Source organism: Chlorocebus sabaeus, chromosome 29, assembly GCF_047675955.1.
Source record: "Chlorocebus sabaeus isolate Y175 chromosome 29, mChlSab1.0.hap1, whole genome shotgun sequence".
NCBI lineage: Eukaryota > Metazoa > Chordata > Mammalia > Primates > Cercopithecidae > Chlorocebus > Chlorocebus sabaeus.
The window spans coordinates 21,344,493-21,364,376 of NC_132932.1; the positions used below are offsets into that span (position 1 = coordinate 21,344,493).

The 19,884-nt window shown below is 45.3% G+C and overlaps 2 protein-coding genes across 5 annotated transcripts in view; both read right to left on the reverse strand.

Moving 5' to 3' along the window:
- Nucleotides 1-133: 133 nt before the first annotated feature.
- Nucleotides 134-3,217, reverse strand: NMB (neuromedin B). 3 transcript variants are annotated; one of them, XM_007990271.3, is made up of 3 exons: nt 2,988-3,209; nt 2,170-2,342; nt 134-408 (listed from the first exon to the last, which is right to left on the reverse strand). In XM_007990271.3, exons 1-2 carry the CDS (start codon nt 3,142-3,144, stop codon nt 2,170-2,172), a joined length of 330 nt encoding a protein of 109 aa, XP_007988462.3. In that variant the 5' UTR covers nt 3,145-3,209; the 3' UTR covers nt 134-408. The 3 variants fall into 3 exon arrangements, with proteins under 3 accessions (XP_007988462.3, XP_037843691.2, XP_037843692.2); XM_037987763.2 differs by having other exon boundaries at nt 134-413; XM_037987764.2 differs by lacking the exon at nt 2,170-2,342 and having other exon boundaries at nt 134-413; nt 2,988-3,217.
- Nucleotides 3,218-16,086: 12,869 nt separating this feature from the next.
- The window catches only part of SEC11A (SEC11 homolog A, signal peptidase complex subunit), a 45,986-nt gene continuing 42,188 nt past the window's right edge, over nt 16,087-19,884 (reverse strand). The window contains exons 5-6 of one of the 2 annotated variants that reach the window (XM_007990267.3): nt 17,277-17,334; nt 16,087-16,611 (exon numbers count right to left, since the gene is read on the reverse strand). In XM_007990267.3, the coding sequence (XP_007988458.1) occupies nt 16,561-16,611; nt 17,277-17,334 (109 nt within the window). In that variant the 3' untranslated portion in view covers nt 16,087-16,560. The remainder of the gene's footprint in view (nt 16,612-17,276; nt 17,335-19,884) is intronic. The other variant, XM_007990266.3, reaches the window with a different exon arrangement.

The window sequence follows — 19,884 nt, forward strand, 5'->3', positions numbered from 1 at the left end:
AGTCAGTGGCAGGCTGGTGCCATGGCATGGAGTATTGTGGACTTTTTGGAGCCAGCCCCATCTCACTGAACACTCTGCCAGCCCCCATTCCCTCCTAGCCCCTAAAAGATGGGTGGAAGGAGAGGACTAGGCATTATATGTAAAGAGCAAGGTTTTATTCACAAATTCAACATGGAAGCAGGAAATACAGCAGGAACATAATCTGTGTCTGCATCAGCGATATTTCTGGTGACCCAACCAGAAATCACAGTAATGGAGTAACAGATATTGGGCTCAGGATTTACATCCAGATGGGGCCATCACCAGGGTCCCATTCAGCACCTTCCCTGGGTGGGCACAATCTAAGCCACGCTGTTGTGTCTGTCCCATTATTGGTATCATTTCAGCAGTATTTGTACCAGCAGCCTCCTGTACTGAAGAGAAACATACAGAAGAATTGAGTCAGGGAGGGACTCCTGATAATGATAGGGGCATCCTGCCATTCCTAAGTGCCAGATGTCTGCAGACGTGGGCACCGTCAGGCTGTCAGCTGAGGCAGAGCACCCTGAATTGCCTTGGAGGGGTCAGGGGCAATAGTTTTCTCAGAACACAGCCCCAACACCCAGGGTTGTCATGACAGTCAAAGGAGATCATGGAAGTAAATTCAAGTACAGTGCCTGCTGCTGGGCTAGTGTCAGTGTCCTCACTCCCCCACCCCAACTCTGCCCCAGACCTCACTCTGAAGCCCCAGACCTAGGCACTGCTGCTTCTGAGATTCTCTAGTTGGTCTGCATGTGTCCGAGCTTCAAAACCAAGGGCACTAGAGGTGACATTGTTTCCCTTCAGACTCAGCCAGCCAAAGCTCCTAGGCCTTACACCTGAGGTCCTTAGGGGCTGCTGGTTCTATGCCTCAGGAAGTCAGGGATGTCAGTTGAGGCTAGGTTGGACCTTTTCTAGGGAATGCCTCTCCCTTCAAAATGCACACACTATATTGTAGGCACAGTGGGGGATATGAAGGCAAGTCCACAACAGGTGCTGCCAGGGAGCTCACAGACTGGTAAGAGCTCCTATCTACTAAGGGCTGCCTATGAGTCAGGCACCATGCTGAGCATTTGACATAAATGGTCTCATTTAATGGGAGATGGGCCTTATTATTATCTTCATTTTGTGGGTGAGGAATATGAGGCTTTAGAGAAGTTAAGGGACATTTATAAGGTCACAGAGCTACGAAGTAGCTAGGTTATGAGCCGAGCACGTTGTAGTCAGAACCCACATTCTACCACATCACACTGCCTTCTGCACAGAGCAGCAGGGCCAGGGAGGGTGGTGTGCAGTAAGGACAGCACCAGGAGCAGGGAATGGAGGAGTTGCCACTCAGCTGGGCTAGACCTTAAGGCTGGTTTGGCTCTCCAGCTTTGGAGCCTTGAATCCCATAGATCAGTGATTGACAACCAATAATGATTTGGGGCCCTCTCCCCCAGCAGACATCTGGTGATGTCTGGAGGACTTTTCAGTTGTCACAACTTGATGGGGGGGAAGGTGCTACTGGCATCTAGTGGGTAGATACCAGGGATGCCACTAAACATCCCATGATGCACAGGTCAGCCCTCACAAGAAAGAATGATCCAGCCTAGAATGTCAAACGCACTGAAGCTGCTAAACCCTGCCACTGGATACTGAGGCAGATGAGAGAATGGGAAGAGCTCTGGTTAAGGTGAACAAGGTCCAGACTCTGTCTTGGCTACTGACTTCTCTTTCTCTTTCTGGGCCTCAGGGTCCCAGTTCAGCCACAAGCACACACAGGGCACGGCAAAGGTGGACTTGAAGCGGGGAACAGCACGGGTGGGACAAGACTGTGTGGACTGAGGGAGAAAGGTCTTTCTCCAAAAGGCTGATGATCCCAGTCTGTTACTTTAGACTGGGTGATGAGTCAGGGGAACTTCTTTCCCTACTTCTTGCCCCCATGGGGTCTGCCAGGAAGGTCAGCTTACTTTCTTTGGATTGTTCCTCCTTTGAGCTCTGCCTCAAGAGGGAAAAGCCTGGAACCCTGGCTTTCTGGGGTCCACACCCATAATGTCCTGGTCAGACAGTCACACCCTAATACAGTACTGGGTGGTAATTCCTCCCATGCAGGATCCAGGGATGGCCCCAGCTGGGCCCTCCTGACACTGGAGTGGGGGGCTGGCTCACCTAGATGTGGGGTGCGGGGTGGCTGAGGCTCACGCCCAGAGCCTTCTTTAGCAGGAGGATCCTGAGCAGATCATGACTCAGCTGCAGTCTCTGGTGCCTCAGGGAGGTGTGGGGAGCTGTCCCCAATGGGGATGGGCTGGGAGGCTCCAGACTCTTCTTGCCCATGAAGTGACCTAGAAAGGAGGTGTCCCGCACAAGAAGTCAAGCAGGGAGGATCCTACCTCAGAGGGAAAGTTCCTCATCTCTCCCACGTTTCCATTCTTGTGGCAGGAAGATACTTAACCTTCCTGTTCTTGGTCCTTCCACCTCACCAAGGAGCCACAAAGGTGTCTGGGTGGTGGCAAAGCCTGCTCCCTCAGCTTTTCCTGAACAGGTAGAGAGGATGACACAGCTGGAAGGAGGGTGGGATGGTCCAGGGTCAGGGAGAAACTCTGCTAGTTGTGTGGCCTGCTTGGACAAGGGACGAGAAAGGGCAGGGTAGGAAGTGGAGAGTGAAGAGATGCCTGGATAGTGGAGGTGCATCAAAACCACATCAGCGGTTAGAAGATTCGGTAAAGTCTTGCCTAAGGTAAGGGGCACCGGCTGGCAGTGGGATTTAGGATCTAGCCCAGCCCTGTCTTAAACTGGCTGTGCGACCTTAGCCAAGTCACTGACCTGTCCAGGTCTCAAGTTCACATCTATTAAATTAGATGAGCCCCAGGGTTTCCCACCTGCTCCGACACTAGTGTCCGCGGCTGAGGAGCGGCCGGAGGGTTGAGAAGGAAATGGGATCTGAGTAGGATGAGGGGCACTTGCTTGCCCGGTCCGCGAAGACTTACCGGTGGCCCAGAGGTTGCCCCGCGGGTGCACTCGGATCTTGCCGGCTCGGTTGCGGGGCTCCGGGAGATCCCAGCTGAGCGGGGCGACGTCGGTGGCGAGCAGGGCGAAGAGCAGTAGGCTGCTGAGCAGCCGAGCACCCCCCACCCGCCGGGCCATGGCTGTGCCAGGGCAGCAGCTCCGTGCCGGCGCGCTTCCCGGCCGCTCGGCTCCCGGGCTGCCTTCGCTCCTTTTAAACCCGCGCCCCTGGGGGCGGAGCCTGCCCTGAGCAGCCAAGCCGTGCTGCGTGCCCGCCGCCCTCCCCACCCTCACCCTCACGCTAGGTTACCGGGCAGGGGCACCCCTTTTGGGTCGTCCATAGACCTGCACACCCACACTCTGAACCGCACGCGGGCACCGCTTCCGCCAGGGGCTTCTGGCTGAAGCCCACCACCTTCAGGCTAAGGACCGGGCACAAGGCAAACAGGAGCCGGGCCCTGGCGGCAAAGCTGCTTCCCCTGGCCCTGCCTTGCCACTGTCCCAGGGCTTTCTCAGCCCTCTGAGCCTCTCTTCATGAGGGTAGAGGTCGGGCGAGGAGTTCTCCTCCCGGGTAGCAGCCTTTTTTTTTTTTCTTTTCTTTTTCTTTTTTCTGAGACAGGATCTGGCAGTATCGTGCAGGTTGGAGTGCGGTGGCGCGATCACAGCTCACTGCAAACTCAACCTCCAGGGCTGGGCTCAAGCCTCAGCCTCCCCAGAAGCTGGGACCACAGGCACACGCCTTCATGCTTGGCTTCCCGCCCCCCGCCCCCGAGAGACTGGGTGTCGCTAGGTTGCCCAGGCTAACAGAGGCATTTTTACAGTGTCCAGCCAAGTGCTAGGCACCAAAGGACTTCCATAAACTAATCCCCATCACCTCCGCCCGTTGGGGGAATCTGATCCGTGTTCACCTTGCTCTCTGCCCTCTCACAGCCAGCACCAGAGTCTGGAAATGTTCTGGTACACAGTAAGTGCTCAGGATGGGAATGCAGACTGATGGAGGGTGGGACAAAGGGCCGCTTCTGAGGAATGGGCATCCAGCTGCAGGGCCTGGCTTATGGGCAGGAAGCCGACCTCTGGGTCAAGGAAGTGGAAAGAGCACTGCACCCAAGACTGCACTGCACCCAGGAGTCCATGTACAAGCTGTGACCCGGCTGAACCTCACTTTCTTCAACTGTAAAATGGTAATAACCACACTGCCCTAATTTTTTTTACATGTTTTAGCATAGGTACTCTGTGGCAGGAAGCAACAATCCTATAGGACCTGCCCTCTCACATCTGACACTTTGTTCTCCCCAGGAGCTGTCTGGACTTCCTTGGAAAGAACTTCTTGATCAGTGGCATCATATAATGAGCAGAGGAAGACACTGTGCTCCAGAATAATACATTTATGTTTGCTTAATTAACTGAAACTCATTGTTCAGAGCACTACACTAGACACAAGAAGAGGGGTGACAGATAATTCCCTGCTCCCAAGGGAGTTAACCATCTCCTTGGAGGGACAAGTATACAAAGGAGAGAGTGATGGAGGAGCGGGGCGCAGACCACCCCTTGGACTCTGGATACCTCTGGAACACGGAACAGCATGGCTATGCCAGAACCTACTCCCATCTGGCTTCATAATGGGACCTGCTTCTAGGACTCTTGCTAGTATCTAGCTCAGCAAAGTTGCTAGCTCTGTGGATCCCCATCCTAAAAGGGGAAGCTCACATGAAAAGCTGGAGGCCATGCCCAGCTGGAGGCCCAGCTTCCAGGAGCATGACACACAGGACAGGGACATTTCATTTCTGGCCCTGGCTTTTCCCCCAATCTCCGTGCTTCTCACCTCCTACTCTGGCATTTACACCTCTCTGCTTTCTTGTCACAGCTTAGCCATGGTGTACAGATATAGCTCTTATCACCTTCCGGTAATCATTCCTTTGTGACCCCCCCCCCCCCCCCCGCATCCATCAAGCCCCCATCCTATCTTCTCTAGTCCATGGATATAGAAATTAGAGTGAACACACAGAAGCTGGTATTGATTGAGTGCTGCATCACTTAAATGCTTGAAAGAATCTTATTTGGTAGGCTTCTCTCTTCTCATTTGGTAGGTTTCGCTCTCCTCATTTTATAGGTGGGAACGAGCTAAGAGGTTTAGCCACTTTCCCAGACATCCCACTGGAATCAGATTTCAGGTCTGTCTGGACCACTGCATCAGGCCCCCAAATCTATGCAGCGCAGATACAACTCTCCTTAAACTACACTCACTCCCATTGTACCATCTCAAATTTCAACACCAAGTTGGGTTTCGATATCTCAGGAGGGAGAGGGAGCAGGCACTGCATTTCGAGTTTCACCTCTCTTCCACAGGTGACTGGACCTTGAGTTCTGCTAAGTTTATACTTAAGCCAAGCTTCCTCTGACACAGCCTGGGTTCACAGCTGCAACCACAGCTCTGAGGCTGGTCCCAGGCACCCTTGGGACCATTTGATCTGTCAGCCTACTACAGAAAAAAAAGGGGGGGGGCTCTGAGGACCCTGGAGAAAACAGCAGGGGAGCACCTCCACAGACTTAGGAGCACTCACTTTACCTTAGGGAAAAAAATGGGAGGCACAGGGGAGAAGGTGGCTTGCTCAAGGGAATGCTAGGCTCTGAGTTTAACATGAAGACCTCAAATGCCAACTGCCTGTTCCCTAAGTCCACTCTGGTGGCAAGAGAAGTCCAAAGGCCTCCACTCCGTGGGGAAAGGCTAGCATTGAATTGAATGGTGGTACATGGGGAAGCTCTTGAGAACCTACTCTTGACCCTCCTATGATTCTACAACATTCAAGGACATGCACAGAAAATGTGAGGCAGGTTCACAAAACAACCCATGGGGTAACTAAAAGGGTGAAAGATACATGGCAAATCCTATCATACCTAACACCAGGAAAACATTTAAAGTGCACCAAGTTTTTTAATAATAAAATTGCTTCATCAAAAATAGTGATTAAGAATGGATATGGGGCCGGGCGCGGTGGCTCAAGCCTGTAATCCCAGCACTTTGGGAGGCCGAGACGGGTGGATCACGAGGTCAGGAGATCGAGACCATCCTGGCTAACACGGTGAAACCCCGTCTCTACTGAAAAATACAAAAAAAAAAAAAACTAGCTGGGCGAGGTGGCGGGCACCTGTAGTCCCCGCTACTCCGGAGGCTAAGGCAGGAGAATGGTGTGGACCCGGGAGGAGGAGCTTGCAGTGAGCTGAGATCCGGCCACTGCACTCCAGCCTGGGCTACAGAGCGAGACTCTGTCTCAACAACAAAAAAAGGATGGATATTACAGCCGGGAGCCGGGGCTCACACCTATAATCTTAGCACATTGAGAGCCTGAGATGGGTGGATCACTTGAGGTCAGGAGTTCGAGACCAGCCTGGCCAACATGGTGAAACCCCATCTCTACTAAAAATACAAAAATTAGCCAGGTGTGGTGGCATGTACCTGTAGTCCCAGCTATGCAGGAGGCTGAGGCAGGAGAATCACTTAAAACTGGGAGGTGGAGGTAGCAGTGACCTGAGATCATGCCACCGCACTCCAACCCAGGCAACAAAGTGAAACTCTATCTCAAAAAAAAAAAAAAAAGAATATTACTCCAGTCTACATACAGAAAAAAGAATAGAATAATTATTTATTATTTATTAAATAAATATTTTTATAAAAATAGAAAGATAATTTTTAAAATAATGGAAAAAATAGCTTGAAATAAAGGACATAAATATATTAATGTTTTTGCTATATTTTCATTACATTGGAATTGATTATGAGTAACACCTTTTCACAATTCAATCTTTTTTGTTGTTTTCCAAAAGTCCTTACCTGCATGCTCCCTTGATTCTCCCATTGCTTCGTTATTACACCTATTTTACAGATGAGTTATGTCTCTTTTATAGATGAGTTAACTCAAGTACAAAGCATGTTAATTTCAGAGAAATTAAACAAATGGAGAAAGCCAGAGCGTATACTTCAAACACATGAGAAGTACAGAGGACAACAGAGAAAAGGAAAAGCAGGTCAGGAGCAGTGGCTCATTCTTGCAATCCCAGCACTTGGAAGGCTGAGGTGGAAGAATTGCTTGAAGCCAGGAGTTCAGGACCAGCTTGGGCAACATAGCGAAGCCCAGTGTCTACAAATAAAAAATAAAAAAATTACCTGGGTATGGTAGTATGCACCTGTGGTCCCAGCTTCACAGGAGGCTGACGGGAAGGACTGCTTGAGCCCAGGAGTTTGAGGTTGCAGTGAATTGTGATCCTGCTACTGCACTCCAGCCTGGGCGACAGTGCAAGATACTGTCTCTTTTTTCTTTTGAGACGGAGTCTCGCTCTATAGCCCAGGCTGGAGTGCAGTGGCGCGATCTCGGTTCACTGCAAGCTCCGCCTCCGGGCTTCAGGCCGTTCTCCTGCCTCAGCCTCCTGAGTAGCTGGGACTACAGGCGCCCACCACCATGCCCAGCTAATTTTTTGTATTTTTAGTAGAGACAGGGTTTCACCGTGTTAGCCAGGATGGTCTCCATCTCCTGACCTCGTGATCTGCCTGTCTCAGCCTCCCAAAGTGCTGGGATCACAGGCGTGAGCCACCGCACCCGGCTGACACTGTCTCTTAAAAAAAGAAAAGAGGCCGGGTGCGGTGGGAGGCCGAGGTGGGCAGATCATCCGAGGTCAGGAGTTTGAGACAAGCCATGGCCAACGTGGTGAAACCCCATCTCTACTAAAAATACAAAATTACCTGGGTGTGGTAGCCCATGACTGTAATCCCAGCTACTCAGGAGGCCGAGGCAGGAGAATCGCTTGAACCTGGGAGGTGAGGGCGGCAGTGAGCCAAGATCACACCACTGCACTCCATCCTGGGCAACAAGTGCAAAACTCCGCCTCAGAAAAAAAATAGGGGGAGGGGGAAGAAAGGAAGAAAGAAAGAAAGAAGGAAAGAAAGAGAAAATAAATGACAGGAAACCTAGGGTTGTCACAACAGGATGTGTAAAACAGGGGTGTTCAATCTTTTGGCTTTCCTGGGCCACACTGGAAGAAGAGGAATTGTCTTCGGCCACACATAAAATACACTAACATTAATGAGAGCCAATAAGCTAAAAAAAAAAAAAAAATCACACACAAAATAATCTCTTACTGTTTTAGGAAAGCTTATGAATTTGTGTTGGGCTACATTCAAAGCTACCGGGCCGCATGTGGCCCGAGGGCTGCAGGTTGGACAGGCTTGGTGTAAAATCTCTATTTTGGCAAATCTTTGAGCACAATCTCCAACTGTATGGGCTGGGGAGATGAAGAGAAACATCCTGGGATATCTCAGGTCCTACTCTTTACTTTCAGAGTGAAGAAGGGACCAGAGAACCAGGAAAACAGCAGAATCTTTAAGGGAGAATCAAGGATATTGGATACAATTTCTTAAACTCAGAGGGAACACATAGGGATTAGTTATAAAATCAGAACAGTAACCTCAAAAGGGAAATCTTTCGTAAATCAAAATTGCCAAAATATGAAACATTTTCTTTTTCTTTTTCTTTTTTTGAGACAAGGTCTCACTCTGTTGCCCAGGCTGGAGTGCAATGGCATGATTTTGGTTCACTGCAACCTCTGCCTCTCAGGCTCAAGCAATTTTCCTGTCTCAGCCTCCACTGCGCCTGGCTAACAAAATGTTTTCTTAAAGGCAATATTTAAAAAAGAGAAAATACCTACACCTAATGAGAACCTGATCATGACTCCAATGGTGGTTAAAAAACAAAGGCTGCTGATCAGCTAACTGGTGCAGTACTCAGGAAACCTACGAAAACCTAAGGAAGTGAAAAGCCCAGGCCCAGCATTCTTAATTATTTGGGTGTAATATTCATGTATGTTAGGGGACATTTCTGTAACTGGAATGAATACTCTTTAATCTCCAAAGAGGTTTAAATGCTTGGAAATCTGCCAGAGAATCTCACTATTTCTAAGAGACTTACTAATAATCTGAGCAAATCTGCACAAGAAAAACCTAGAGTCTCTAAAGAATTCCCAAGGGCTTTGCAATTGTGGAATTTATTGCAAATAAAAGAATTTCAATAGACTTTACAAAGGTAAAAGGACTGGGTTATGACATCCAGCATTGTGACATGGTAAAAGCAACAGACTTCAAATCTGGCTCTGCCATGCATGGACCAGAAGACCCTGGACAAATCCCTTAACTTCTCTTGGTTTCTCTTTTATAAAATGAAGGTCATTTAGAAGGTTCATTAGATAGAGAAGGTAAAAGCTGTTATAAACTATAAAGCACTTAGCAGAGCTCCTGGCATATTCTAAATACTCACTATTATTAGCTGGACCTGGGAAACGCAAAGCCTGCTTTAAATATGAAGCCCATCTCAGAGGGGGAAAAAGTTCCCTGGATAACAGCTATGGTGTTGACACAACAGTGCCTGACTCCGGCAAAATGCCTATTACATCAAAAATTGATCAACTAAAATGTCAGCCCATCTACCTCAACTCTTGACCAATTCCAAGAAAAAGGATTCTACACAGCATTCTATTTTGGCTTAAAAAAGTTGTCAGGCTGAGAGCTTTGATCAAAGCTTGATGCTAGCCAATTTACTTACTTGCCTGACATTAAGTCTAGTTCAAATTCTTCTAGACTCCTTGAATTAAATCTGGAATATAGCTTACCAATCTAAGTAGACAGGCCAATTAAAGTAACAATTTCAGAGAAATGATTCTTAATCAAGAGTAGGTGGGGCTGGGTGTGGTGGCTCACGCCTATAATCCCAGCACTTTGGGAGGCCGAGGTGGGTGGATCACCTGAGGTCAGGAGTTCAAGATCACCCTGGCCAACATGGTGAACCCCTATCTCTACTAAAAATACAAAAATTAGCTGAGTATGGTGGTGAGCACCTGAATCCCAGCTACTTGGGAAGCTAAGACAGGAGAACTGCTTTAACTCAGGAAGCGGAGGTTGCAATGAGTGGAGATTGCTCCACTGTACTCCAGCCTAGGCAACAGAGCGAGACTCGCTCTCAAAAAAAAAAAAAAAGAAAAAGAATAGGTGGAACTTGGGCACAGTGGCGCACACCTGTAATCCTCACACTTTGGGAGGCCTAGTAGGTCCTGAGGTCAGGAGTTTGAGACCAGCCTGGCCAACATGGTGAAACCCTGTCTCTACTAAAAATACCAAAAAATTAGCTGGGCATGGTGGCGCGTGCCTGTAGTCCCAGCTTCTTGGGAGGCTGAGGCAGGAGAATCACTTGAACCCAGGAGATGGAGGTTGCAGTGAGCCAAGATTGCTCCATTGCACTCCAGCCTGGGCGACAAGAGTGAAACTCCATGTCAAAAAAAATGAAAGAGTAGGTGGAATTTCAGAAATGCCTAAGATTGGTAGAACAAAGATAGGATATATAGCTTGAAAGTCATATTCAATATAATAATAATTGTATATGGGAAAGAAGTTACTATTGTTTCTATAATACAAACTTAAGAGAAAGCAAGATCAAATACTCTTGGCTGATGAGGATAAGAGGCTGGATATTGTAGACTGGCGCGGTGGGAGAGTGTCTCTCAGAATGAAGAGGAGGTATGAGATTTTTGTTTCCCAAAAGAGGCCATGAGTTTTAAGATTAAGGAACGCTGTTCTACAGGAAAGTTGAAGATTCCTGGTTTAAATGGGTAGTTGGTCTTTTGTGAAGAAGCTTTTCTGCATATGTTGCCAAACTATACCTACACTGAGGAACGTTCTCTGAAATAGCTCTATCATTAGGCTAGAGGAGTTTTTGTAAAAAAAAAAAAAAAAAAAAAAGTCATGCAGCATGGTTAAGAAGAGAAATTTCTTGGTTTTCAGATACCATTGTAAGTTTTTTCTTTTAATTTCATTTTATACCCATTCCATAAAGCACATAAATAACTAGTTTCTTCTTTGCATTAGTTGCTAAGGACTGAGAGCCAAAGCTATGGATCTATTCCAGTAGACAACAGAATCTTTTGATATGTCCTGTAGGTACTAACCTCACCTCTGATTTCTTTCTTTCTTTTCTTTTCTTTTGAGATAGACTCTTGCTCTGTCGTCCACACTGGAGTGCAGTGGCGCGATTTTGGCTCACTGCAATTTCAGCCTCTCAGGTTCAAGAGATTCTCCTGCCTCAGCCTCCCAAGTAGCAGGCATTACAAGTGACAGCTACCACACCTGGCTAATTTTTGTATTTTTAGTAGAAACGGGGTTTCACTATGTTGGCCCGGATGGTCTTGAACTCCTGACCTCAAGTGTTCTGCCCACCTCAACCTCCCAAAGTGCTGGAATTACAGGCATGGGCCACTGTGCCTGGCCTCCTCACCTCTGATTTCATCCTTTTCTTCTCCCACATTTCTCTCAACCCTGAATTCTTCAATTTTCTACTTCACCACATAGTACTGGAGGTATCTTTATGGAACAAGACAGTATAAATAAGTTTAAAATATGCAAAGCACTGCAGTAGGGACTAGTGGATATCAAAGGATGAATCAGAGGCTGACTGTCTTAATGCCCTCCAGGAGTTGGCCCTCTGGTGGGGGAGAGAGATACACATAAGGCAAACCACTCTGAGGCCAATGTTCGAGAGGAGCACGAACAAAGTACAGGACAGTGTGGAGCAGGAAGCATGACACAGACTCAGAAGCTCCATCCAGAGTAAGAAACACCCCTTTCTGGAGCTCCCTGAGCATCTCTCTATCATCGCACTTATTTTTATTTATTTACTTATTTTTTTGTGATTGCTGGAAGAATATCATTATACTTAAGATCCTATGTGGAAAAACCTGTTTATGTCCATTGCCCCTGTTAAGGTACTGAGCATGAGGGACATGGTCTTATCCATCATCTTTGTATCCCCAGGGCCTAGCCCCAAATCTGGCACAGAGTAGATGCTCAATAAATATCTGTTAAATGAATGAGAAAGCTTTTAGTAGGTACGGAAGTGACCAGGCACTCCAGGCAGAGTGACCAGCATAAAAAAGACAGAATGTCTGTACCATAAGACCAATGTCCAGGATGCAAAAATGTGAGGTCTGGTAAGAGTGCAGCTGGAAAAATCCTTAGGGCATAGAATGACACATGGAAGGCAACATCTTCACCATTTTCTGGTAAGCCCTGCGCATTCTAGTTTTGATAATGCTTTTAGGTTACACAGCATTCTTTCTACATTCAGAGAGGTTTTATTTGCTAATTGAATGACAATAACTATGGTGGCTTTACACTCACCATAGTTGTGTGTGAAGGGTCATATTTGCTATTTTACTTCTGAAAGCCTATCTGGTATTACTTACTGTTCTCGCAGGAGACAATAGTGGTGAAGATATACCTGGCCATAAAACAACCTGAACAGGCCATCCTGACTGAAAGAGCTGCTTGATGAAGGTAGACATCCATTTACCTAGCTAGAACCAGCTGGGTCATCTCTGAAGTTTAACAGTGGCAAATGTCATAAGAGGAGGCCCGCCCCTCAGATTCTGAAATCAGCCTCCCCATGTTCTGAGAGGTTAGCTGGACTTGGTAAAAGACTTATGCAAATACCAAGAAATGCACTCAGGATAACAGAGACTTTCTCTGTTCCAAGCCCTGGGTCTCTAAGAAGGAAGCCTATGATTCCTTAAGAAAAATGACAAATGACAATACTTCTGCCATCAAGAAAGAAGACACGAGAAGAGCCTAAGCCTAAGGACACATACAAAAAAGCAGGAGGCATCCTTTGATAAACATCTGGGAAGGGTACATGCTGTTTAAATGGAACCGTGGACAGAGAAAGTTTTCAGATTCAAATTTGGCAAGACCAAGAAAATGTACTTACTAAATAACAGGAAAGTACAGATCACTTTAATGATTCATATGCTTTGCCTCCAAATAATAGCTCAACAACAATGCTAACTGAAGCTACTGCCTCTGGCTACAATGCATGATTATACTGAACACTTAATGTATGCTGTTTCAGGCTACTGAGGAAAGACAGTAGAGCGTCTATGAAATGCTCCTGTCCTGGAGGAGCTCACAATCTGCCAAGGACCTCGAGGCCATATCCACAAACTTAAACAAACAGTGTAAGGGTGTAAATGCTGAGTGACAGCAGAACTTGTGAAGATGGTAAGACTCAGATAAACAGAAATAAGATGACATAATACAAGTGGAAACACTCAGGAAAGGAGGAAAAAAAATAATACTTTTAGACAACTGGTTGTGAATGAGAAAAGTGTTTTTTTTTGAGATGGAGTCTTAACTGTGTCACCCAGCACCCAGGGTGGAGTGCAGTGGTGCAATCTCAGCTCACTGCAACCTCTGCCTTCCAGGTGCAAACAGTTCTCCTGCCTCTGCCTCCCAAGTAGCTGGGATTACAGGCACACACCATCACAGCTGGCTAATTTTTGTATTTTCAGTAGAGACATGTTGGCCAGCCTGGTCTCAAACTCCTGACTTCAAGTGATCCGCCCGCCTCGGCCTCCCAAAGTGCTGGGATCACAGTTGTAACCCACCATGCCCAGCCCAAGTGAGGAAAGCATTAATGTCTTCCTTCCAATAAGTGTATGAGGAGGAGGGACTGGATAGATGAAGACATAAGTACAAGGATGTTTGCACTCATAAGGATGCTTACTGTTGGCAGAATTCAAAGTTTGAATTCAATGTAGGGAAAAGGTAGTATGAACACACAATTTATGGTCCAAACAAGAAGCACTTCTGAAAGTAGAAGGCAGGCTAAAACTAATTATTAATAACAGGTGGTAATTATCCAAAATAGGCACAGACTAGCACATGGCAGGGGGACCAGTACACAAGCAACAGGGAGCCACTGAATAAGTATTTCTGGATTTAGGTGATGGCAATGAGAATGGAATGATGGGGTAAATGGAGGACTTAGTACATGGCTAGATATGGTAGGGAAATGAAAAATCTAGGTGGATATTCCTTCATATAAAACATTAAATTTGGAGGGGAAGTTTTCAGGAACTTGAGTTTAAAGATGGGACAATCAAGTGGAAGTGTCCAGAGGAAAACAGAGACATGGAACTAGAGCTGAGGACAGACATTGAAAATAATATAAAGAGATTGATTAGCCGGAGGTATAAGAGCAGACAAGTAACAGCCAAAGAGATAATCCCATTATCAATTTCTCATTTAAAGTTTGATAGTTTTCATACTCCTCTTCAATTCCTTTCACTCACAATGGTTGAGCCCTCCCAATTCTCCACTTGCCCTGCCAAATCTCAAAGAGCTTATCACGCCACTCAATTAGCAAAGAAAACCTCTCTGGCATTTCTCACATTTGCAAAGAGCTTTTAGGATATATTTGCTAATAAAATCTCCCATTTTAAGTCTTATGTTTAGCACTAGACAAGATAAAAATTGGGAATATAATATCCCTCCCCACAAGTAATCTTTTTATTTTTGGCTAATGGAGTGACTCAAATATTATTAAATGATTTGATTACCTTTCTAGAGAAATTTAGTTGTTGCTTGCATCCAGCAAAGGAGGAAAAATAATACTTACATAAAACTGGTTGTGAAAATATGCAAGGGAAAAAAGTATTAATGTTTTCCTCCCAGTACATTTATGAGGAAAAATCTGGAGTAGATGAAGATACAAGTACACGGATTTTTTTTTTTTTTTTTTTTTTTGAGATGGAGTCTCGCTGTGTCTCCCTGGCTGGAGTGCAGTGGCGCGATCTCGGCTCACTGCAAGCTCCGCCTCCCGGGTTCACGCCATTCTCCCGCCTCAGCCTCCCAAGTAGCCGGAACTACAGGCGCCCGCCACCATGCCCGGCTAGTTTTTTGTATTTTTAGTAGAGACGGGGTTTCACCATGTTAGCCAGGATAGTCTCGATCTCCTGACCTCGTCATCCACCCGCCTCGGCCTCCCCAAGTGCTGGGATTACAGGCTTGAGCCACCGTGCCCGGCCTACACGGATGTTTACACTCAGGCAAGCTAGGATCACAGAGAATCCTAAGATCCCAACCTTGGCCAGCAAAGCACACTGCTTCTCCCCTAGAGTAGTCCTAGAAAGGCTGGTACAAAAACCAGTGTACTGATTAGGCTGAGCAGTGAACTGCATCTTCCACAGGTGATAAGGGGGGAAAATGGAATAAATGGCAATTTTCTGCCATTCCACACAGGGAATGTTCAGCTTCTGGTTCATGAGAAAATACAAGTACTATACAAGCCTCACAGACAGGTTCAAAAAAGCATTTGTTATAGCAGTGATTTGCCAAGTTTCATATTCTATTGAGAATATTAAGAGCCCATATCCAAAGCTGGAAGGCTAAAGCCTGGTTAATGGGTTTAGGAAGGTACTATTCTCCACAGGGGAGGGCTTCAGAAGAGTAATTGTCCCTGTTCTCATGCCATTAGCATTACCGCATAGACTGATTTCCACTGCAGTTGAACAAATAATAGAAACTGTTCAAGCGGCCTAACACAGATAACTCACTTTAAGACTTCACATTAATACAACAAGAGAACAGATAGAATTAAGAGTATTTGGTGCTCAAAAGATATTTACTCTATACTCCCCATTTCCCTCACTGCCTTGATATTAAAAGAAAACATACAATTGAGTTGTGCACTCACTACTTTAAACTGCCTGCTTTAAGTCTGCATTAAAGAAATGCAAAGTCAGGCACTTGAGAGAACAGCTTCAGACAAATGAGAGTTTAAAGACACCAAGCAGAATGCTTGTCCTCCAGCCCTTTCCTCTGCCTCTAGATGCTAACACACACTTGCCATGGTGTAGAAAGGGCTGAGAATACCTCAAGTGTAGAAAGGGTTATGACTTTTTATAACCAAGTGAGATTTTCTGAACCTTTCAGCAACACTAACTGGGTTTATACACATCTGAGTCATGGGAAGAATCAATTTTATGACTAAGAGATTTCCTATGAATGTCAGTGGCTACTTTTGCTTCACACATACACACACATACACACGCAAAACAGAAAAATAAAAAAACCAGTTGTTAGTATCAGAGCAACCTTCTTAGCTGAAGGACTGTTCACACTAAGCCTTTATATCCCCCAAGGGGTACTAAGAACCAGCCAAGGAAGGCAAATTTCAGAAGCTTTCCCAACAAACACAATTCAGGGATAAGGGGTTCAATGTGCAAAGTCTTTTATTTAAAATTTTAAAAGTTAAGACTTACGACCACCTCAGTATATGCGATTCCTATTAGAAGGAGGTATGACGGTTTCAAACTCATGCAGAGCTGCATTTTCATTTACAAGTCTCTGTAGGCACTTTAGAAGTGAAGCTTGGCTTCAAAATACAAACACTGGGGGCTTTGGCTCAACCTTTTAATATAAAAAATTCACTGATGTACAAAAATGTGAAAGTGTGACAATGACAATTATGAAATCCTGTGACTGAAAGTCCCCTCAAGTGCACTCTGTGGTGCACATGCACCCGCCCACACAAACTCTGGCGTGGAAACATAAACTAATGCAAACCAGTGCTACCAAGAAGCACCAACACGTGTGTCCTCCATTCCACCAATCACAGACCAGTATCTACTCCAAACATCCAGTAACGAAAAGTATGGCATCTTCCCAGGAACAGCAAGGCAGGTTTCTTACTCACGATGAACCAGCACGAATAAACCCAGCAAAAAGAGCACTGCATACTAGAAAATAAACACAGAACCACATGTCAGAGAAGCGTTGAAAAGTTCAAGGGTTCTTAGAGTTAATTAATAAACTGGTCTTTGTGAATATATTACAAAACTACCCAATTATTCTTTCATCTTTTAGCTGTAATCCATTTAAAAGTTTCCAATACTAAGCAAAAGATCACATTTCTTTAAATAATTTTCTTTTTTTTTTTTTTTTTTGAGACAGAGTCTCACTTTGTCACCCAGGCTGGAGTGCAGCAGCAACCTCCACCTGCCATATTCAAGCAATTCTCATGCCTCAGCCTCCCCAGGAGCTGGGATTACAGGCATGTACCACCACACCTGGCTAATTTTTTTGTATTTTTAGTAAAGACAGGGTTTTGCCATATTGACCAGGCTGTTCTCGAACTCCTGACCTCAGGTGATCCGCCTGCCTCAGCCTCCCAAAGTGCTGGGATTACAGGTGTGAGCCACTACGCCCAGGCTAATACTTTTTGTTGTTGTTGTTGTTTAAATAGACACGGGGTTTCACTATGTTGCCCAGGCTGGTCATGAACTCCTGGGCTCAAGCGATCCACTCACCTTGGCCTCCCAGAATGCTGGGATTACAGGCATGAGCCACTGCACCTGGCCCAAAAGATTACATTTTTAATAAAACAAATAATACAGGCCCTTACCTTAAATTTAGGATAGTCATTCATGAGGATTGTCACAATTCCAATATAAGGAACAAATCTAAAACAAACAAAAAACTGATTATCACAGAATTTCCGATGTAAAGCAGCTGTTGTCATTCACTGAATATTATCAATATCTTCTATAGAATACTAATTTTCAATTCACAAAGTTCATTTCTATATACTGCCCTATTTGATCCTTTCAAAAGCCCAAGTGATAGTAAAGTTAAGAATATCACCATTTTAGAGATGAGGAAACAGATGATCATGCCCAAGGTACATGGCTTGTGTGTGGCAGAACCAGCACCAGATAGATCCAAGGTCTTAGATCTCCAGGTGGTGACTCTAATGCTACATGTTGATATGGTGCTAGGGGCTAGGTTTATCATCATAACCTTCAAGAAGCTGTCAATCTAGCTAGGGAGACAAAGCAAGCACAGCCAGAATATTACAAAGTACTTCATGTTAAGTAGCCAAAAAGTGAGTGTAAGAGCTCATTATTGTACTTAGGATTTCACCACCTTCTCATTTGTTAACCACCTGTAATCTGTGTTTGGTCCTATTAATCTTGAAACTTTTCTAGAACAGTTTTCATCACCATATGTAGCAAACCAGTCTCAACCCCCATATTCCTTTCCATCATGGCACCATTTGACTTTCATGACCACAAATATGCTCTGGAAATTCCTCTTTCTTGGTTTCTTAATGTACCACAAATTTGTTTCTTCACCTACCTCTTTGGTTGCTACACCTTCTTTTCACAAGCTCTTTCTAATTCCTCATGCCCCTAAAGTTTTTCTCCTCAACTAAGCAAAACCACCTGTTACATGATCTTACAACACCTGATACATTTCCTTTGAGGTCTTTATAACAATTATACTTTTATTAAATAATTAGTTGTACGACAGATTCTACACATGTCTGTCTCCCCTACTAAACTAGAAGCTCTATAAGGGCAACAATGATGCCTATCTTGTTCCCCCTGTACCCTCAAGGCCAACATAGTACCTTATACATAGGAGATATCCAGTATATCCTGCCTGATTGAATGTCTGAATATCCGGGCCTCCTCTTTTTGCTCTCTCTTGGGGAAATCCTATTTTCTCCCAGGGCTTAAATTCCTCTCCATGCAAAAGACTACTTTGACATCATAAGAATTCAGGGCAGAAAGAGAAAATTAGCAGGGTACTATCGATGTGAGTGGAAGAGGTGGTTAGCAAATGTAAAACTTTCTTCTTTATCTTCCTCTTCTATCGCTGGACTCCAGAGCGGACTGGCAATATTGTACTAAGCTAGAGCCTGTCATAGGGAGGCTGAGCTGAAGGGGAGGCTGACCTTTGCACACTTTAAAATTGCCCAGATACTTTTATTCAGGGAACACAGCACAAACAGAAATTACCTCCCACATAATATCTACACCATCAAAGCCTTAGGCAAACTTGAACACACATTTTGTTTCGGACACATTTCACTTCCCTTTAAGAACTCCCCTCCCCTCACTTCTGTCTCTTGTCCTCACCCCTCCCTGCTCCTCTCCCTTCTGGCAGGATCACTGAGACCTGTCTCTCCTGCCCCAACCCCAAACTCCCACTAGTGTTTCTTAAAGCCTAGACCTCCTCTGTCACAAACGCTTGATGGCTTGTTAAAAATGCAGATTCTTGGCTGGGCACAGTGGCTCATGCCTGTAATCCCAAAACTTTGGGAGGCTGAGGCAGGTAGATCATGAGGTCAGGAGATCAAGACCATCCTGGTCAACATGGTGAAACCCTGTCTCTACTAAAAATATAAAAATTAGCTGGGCATGGTGGTGCATGCCTGTAATCCTAGCTACTCAGGAGGCTGTGGCAGCAGAATCGCTTGAACCCCGGAGGTGGAGGTTGCACTGCGCCATGATTGCGCCACTGCACGCCAGCCTGGCGACAGAGCGACACTCTGTCTCAAAAAAAAAAAAAAAACCCACAGATTCTTTTATCTTTCCCAGATCAACTAAGTCAGGGAATTTCTGAAAGGTGGGGCCCAAATGATGCTCCTGCACATCAAAATTCAAGAAGCACAATTTTAGTGTGAGATGCACATATAGGTGTGTGATGGCAAATAATATCCCTTCTTAGGGTTCATGCTTTCATCTCAGCCCCTGGGATCTCCAAGAGCTGAAAAGTAACAGTTGTTAAAGAACGGCATGGCTAAGCTCTAAGAGGATGGATAGAGGTTTTCTATATTTTTTATATATTATATATATACATATATAATATATATAATTTTTCCTTTTTAGTGCAGTAACTGTTATTTCTTTTGTCCCATTTTTAACACTTCCATAAAAGAAATAGCTTTCAGTGAAAGTAAATCACCTAATTTAAGAACATAAAGGCAAATGCCTCACAGTAAAGTACAGATTAAGAGCTATAAAAGCATCTGTGATTTCTACCAAGACATTAAGCTGCCAATTCTGATCTGATGATCAATAAGCAGCCATTCTCATACACAGAGACTCTGTTACCTCCATGCAATGATATCTATGCCCAAAGAACCACATCCTTGGCTCCCAGCAACCACATAGGCTGCTTGTGAATGATCCATGTATTTTTTTTTTTTTTAATTTTTATTTTTT